This window comes from Mizuhopecten yessoensis, unplaced genomic scaffold (genome assembly GCF_002113885.1).
Source record: "Mizuhopecten yessoensis strain PY_sf001 unplaced genomic scaffold, ASM211388v2 scaffold10613, whole genome shotgun sequence".
NCBI lineage: Eukaryota > Metazoa > Mollusca > Bivalvia > Pectinida > Pectinidae > Mizuhopecten > Mizuhopecten yessoensis.
Window position 1 is genome coordinate 174,651 of NW_018408634.1, and position 5,505 is coordinate 180,155.

Sequence of the window (5,505 nt, forward strand, 5' to 3'; positions counted from 1 at the left end):
GATAACAAACCACATAACAAATATCATAATAGACAGATAGCAAACCACATAACAAATATCATAATAGAGGGATAACAAACCACCTAACAAATATCATAATAGACAGATAACAAACCACCTAACAAATATCATAATAGACAGATAGCAAACCACCTAACAAATATCATAATAGAGGGGTAACAAACCACATAACAAATATCATAATAGAGGGATAACAAACCTCACAACAAATATCATAATAGACAGATCGCAAACCACCTAACAAATATCATAATAGAGGGGTAACAAACCACATAACAAATATCATAATAGAGGGATAACAAACCTCACAACAAATATCATAATAGACAGATCGCAAACCACCTAACAAATATCATAATAGAGGGGTAACAAACCACATAACAAATATCATAATAGCACACAATAATTTACATTATAATACAAAAAGGCAGATATAAGGTTAAAAATGCGATACCTAACCTGGTTACAGTAATAGCAAGGGTTGCTTGAATGATGTAATGTACAATCAAGTGACTTCATCAATAAGAGGGAGGGCTTGCTAAAAATGTGGGAATTAATATTCAGTGTTCACTGCACAATCTAAGATAGTAGTCTACACATATAAAGATAAACAGTTCTATGTATTAGAATAAATAAAATAGTTACTAATTAAATGTAATACATGTAGATGGAAACGATGTTAATCATAGAATATAGAATAGTTTCAGTATTAGGAAGATAAAATGATAAAACTTCAGATCATTTCTGTTATTTATGAATAATGCAACATGTGACCACACTCTAGGAATCATCCTAGTACAAGGTAAGTCTCATCAACCATGTGACCACACTCTAGGAATCATCGTAGTACAAGGTAAGTCTCATCAACCATGTGACCACACTCTAGGAATCATCGTAGTACAAGGTAAGTCTCATCAACCATGTGACCACACTCTAGGAATCATCGTAGTACAAGGTAAGTCTCATCAACCATGTGACCACACTCTAGGAATCATCGTAGTACAAGGTAAGTCTCATCAACCATGTGACCACACTCTAGGAATCATCGTAGTACAAGGTAAGTCTCATCAACCATGTGACCACACTCTAGGAATCATCGTAGTACAAGGTAAGTCTCATCAACCATGTGACCACACTCTAGGAATCATCGTAGTACAAGGTAAGTCTCATCAACCATGTGACCACACTCTAGGAATCATCGTAGTACAAGGTAAGTCTCATCAACCATGTGACCACACTCTAGGAATCATCGTAGTACAAGGTAAGTCTCATCAACCATGTGACCACACTCTAGGAATCATCGTAGTACAAGGTAAGTCTCATCAACCATGTGACCACACTCTAGGAATCATCGTAGTACAAGGTAAGTCTCATCAACCATGTGACCACACTCTAGGAATCATCGTAGTACAAGGTAAGTCTCATCAACCATGTGACCACACTCTAGGAATCATCGTAGTACAAGGTAAGTCTCATCAACCATGTGACCACACTCTAGGAATCATCGTAGTACAAGGTAAGTCTCATCAACCATGTGACCACACTCTAGGAATCATCGTAGTACAAGGTAAGTCTCATCAACCATGTGACCACACTCTAGGAATCATCGTAGTACAAGGTAAGTCTCATCAACCATGTGACCACACTCTAGGAATCATCGTAGTACAAGGTAAGTCTCATCAACCATGTGACCACACTCTAGGAATCATCGTAGTACAAGGTAAGTCTCATCAACCATGTGACCACACTCTAGGAATCATCGTAGTACAAGGTAAGTCTCATCAACCATGTGACCACACTCTAGGAATCATCGTAGTACAAGGTAAGTCTCATCAACCATGTGACCACACTCTAGGAATCATCGTAGTACAAGGTAAGTCTCATCAACCATGTGACCACACTCTAGGAATCATCGTAGTACAAGGTAAGTCTCATCAACCATGTGACCACACTCTAGGAATCATCGTAGTACAAGGTAAGTCTCATCAACCATGTGACCACACTCTAGGAATCATCGTAGTACAAGGTAAGTCTCATCAACCATGTGACCACACTCTAGGAATCATCGTAGTACAAGGTAAGTCTCATCAACCATGTGACCACACTCTAGGAATCATCGTAGTACAAGGTAAGTCTCATCAACCATGTGACCACACTCTAGGAATCATCGTAGTACAAGGTAAGTCTCATCAACCATGTGACCACACTCTAGGAATCATCGTAGTACAAGGTAAGTCTCATCAACCATGTGACCACACTCTAGGAATCATCGTAGTACAAGGTAAGTCTCATCAACCATGTGACCACACTCTAGGAATCATCGTAGTACAAGGTAAGTCTCATCAACCATGTGACCACACTCTAGGAATCATCGTAGTACAAGGTAAGTCTCATCAACCATGTGACCACACTCTAGGAATCATCGTAGTACAAGGTAAGTCTCATCAACCATGTGACCACACTCTAGGAATCATCGTAGTACAAGGTAAGTCTCATCAACCATGTGACCACACTCTAGGAATCATCGTAGTACAAGGTAAGTCTCATCAACCATGTGACCACACTCTAGGAATCATCGTAGTACAAGGTAAGTCTCATCAACCATGTGACCACACTCTAGGAATCATCGTAGTACAAGGTAAGTCTCATCAACCATGTGACCACACTCTAGGAATCATCGTAGTACAAGGTAAGTCTCATCAACCATGTGACCACACTCTAGGAATCATCGTAGTACAAGGTAAGTCTCATCAACCATGTGACCACACTCTAGGAATCATCGTAGTACAAGGTAAGTCTCATCAACCATGTGACCACACTCTAGGAATCATCGTAGTACAAGGTAAGTCTCATCAACCATGTGACCACACTCTAGGAATCATCGTAGTACAAGGTAAGTCTCATCAACCATGTGACCACACTCTAGGAATCATCGTAGTACAAGGTAAGTCTCATCAACCATGTGACCACACTCTAGGAATCATCGTAGTACAAGGTAAGTCTCATCAACCATGTGACCACACTCTAGGAATCATCGTAGTACAAGGTAAGTCTCATCAACCATGTGACCACACTCTAGGAATCATCGTAGTACAAGGTAAGTCTCATCAACTATGTGACCACACTCTAGGAATCATCCTAGTACAAGGTAAGTCTCATCAACCATGTGACGACCCTCTAGGAATCATCGTAGTACAAGGTAAGTCTCATCAACTATGTGACCACACTCTAGGAATCATCGTAGTACAAGGTAAGTCTCATCAACCATGTGACGACCCTCTAGGAATCATCGTAGTACAAGGTAAGTCTCATCAACCATGTGACGACCCTCTAGGAATCGTCCTAGTACAAGGTAAGTCTCATCGGCATTGTCTTTCCCTATCAAGGTCTGGATGAATGATGCAAGCTTTGACGTTCTGTAAGAATAGGACAGGTATGATAGATCTATCTTTGTGGGAGAAAATCAAATTAATAGGCACTTATTTTCCAATAGTTTTGTCACACTATAGCTTATATTATTGTGTTTTGTGCAGAAAGAAGAGGAGGAGGAATCTGAAGTGGACCTAGATGACTTGGACATGCCCATCAGACTACAGGTACTCGGGGATACTAGGAATAGTTTGTACATTCCACCATTAAGTTGGCAGTGTGGTCTTTATCATGTCCATCCATATCCTTGGCATGTCCTACTATGTTGGAGGAAGGCTTGAGATTACCATCAATATTCAAGTGACACGTATAGTGCATACTTTTTAGGGGAAAATGGTAATATCCAGATCTGGGCACTTAACACAATGTCATGAACAATCTAAAACCACTCCTGGGTTGCAACCATTTATCATAGATTTTTCAGGGATTTTCAGAAATATTTTGAAAATACTTGCCGCAAATAACTGATAAAAAATTTCATAATTATTTCTGATTAAGCTATTTTACCATCACAAAAGATGTAATTTAAAGTTGTATTACACTATAAAATCTGATCAATAAACTCTTTTGATAGTACAGTAGGCCTTCTTTTTGGTTTTAAAAACAGCAATTGGGAAAATAAACTGAAGTATAGCATGGTAATTAAATACTCTGAGAAAGAAAATGCTGTCCTAAGGTAAAATTGTGCTGAGATATTCATTCTAGGCTGTTTGCAAAAACGGCATGGAGAAAGTCCAAACGTTTGCCAGTTTTGTGAACTGCAAAGGTCAAAGTTGCAGGATACTATTCACCGACAGAAACTCACAGGGGCACTTATTGATGAACCAACAATGATGCAAGTTTGAGTTTTAAAATGAAAAATTTAGGGACTCAAAACTGTCAAATACTTTATATTAATATTTTCTTTTAAAACAAAGAAAAACTGAAATCACACTTGCAAGTGATTGGTGTGTTTACATCTCCCCAGCTTGACATCCCCCCTCCTGCCAAAGAAAATAAAAATTAAAACTCTCAATATTATTGTTTAGGTCACCTGACAATTGGTCATGGTGACCTATTGCAATCTGCCTTTGTCTGTCACAATGCGTCGTTAATCGTTAACATTTCAGATTTTCAACTTTTTCTCAAAAACCAATGAATGGAATTTTGACAAACTTGGTCAGAATCATCCTTGGTAGATGAGACTACAAAAGTGTAAAATTGGGATTCCTGCCCAAAACCCAGGGGCCAGGGTATGTAGGGCCCAAAAGGGAAAATTAACAAATATTTCAAAAATCCTCTCCTCCTGATTCAGATGTACTACAATCAAATTCATGGATGGAAAGATCATCAGGTGCATTATCTAAATGGTAAATTTCATTACCCCCAGGCCATCCATTCTACCTTGGGAAGGGGGTAAAGTTGACCATAGTTAATATAGGTAAATAACATTTTTAGGTCACCTGAGACAAAGTCTCAAGTGACCTATTGTGATCGCCTTTTGTCCGTCGTCGTCCGTCGTCCGTCGTGCGTCCATAAACAATTTACATTTTCGACTTCTTCTCCAAAACCCCTGAACCAATTGCAATGAAATTTTGCAGGGACCTTCCATGGACAAAGGTCAACAAAAACTGTTGCCGGTTTAGTCCTACACCCCCAGGGGCCTGAGGGGTGGGGCCAAAAAGGGTTGAATTGACTAAAATTTCAAAAATCTTCTTCTCAAGACCCAGATATGGTAGAATCAAATACTCTTCATAGATGGAAGGGTCTTAAGGTGCTTTACCGAAATTGTGAATTTCTTGACCCTGGGGTCAGAACTTAGTCAGAATCATCTTGGGTGAATGCAAGTATTACTTTGTAAAATTGGGATTCCTGCCCCATCCCCAGGGGCTAGGGCGGGGCCCCAAAGGGAACATTTACCAATATTTTCAAATTCTTATCCATTGATGACATGACAAGTATTGTATTTCACTTAGTTTACATGCTGATTTCCACATCACATCTAAACAATAAAATAAAGCTACCAGTACCTATGATATAACTCAGGTGACCGCTAAGGCCCTTGGGCCTCTTGTT

At 39.3% G+C, this 5,505-nt stretch overlaps 1 protein-coding gene across 1 annotated transcript in view; it reads left to right on the forward strand.

The window, feature by feature from the left end:
• LOC110461415 (ribosomal RNA processing protein 1 homolog A-like) overlaps positions 1-5,505 on the forward strand; it is a 56,433-nt gene that overhangs the window by 25,340 nt on the left and 25,588 nt on the right. Inside the window, exon 7 of the mRNA XM_021514858.1 lies at positions 3,555-3,617. Within this exon, the coding sequence (XP_021370533.1) occupies positions 3,555-3,617 (63 nt within the window). The remainder of the gene's footprint in view (positions 1-3,554; positions 3,618-5,505) is intronic.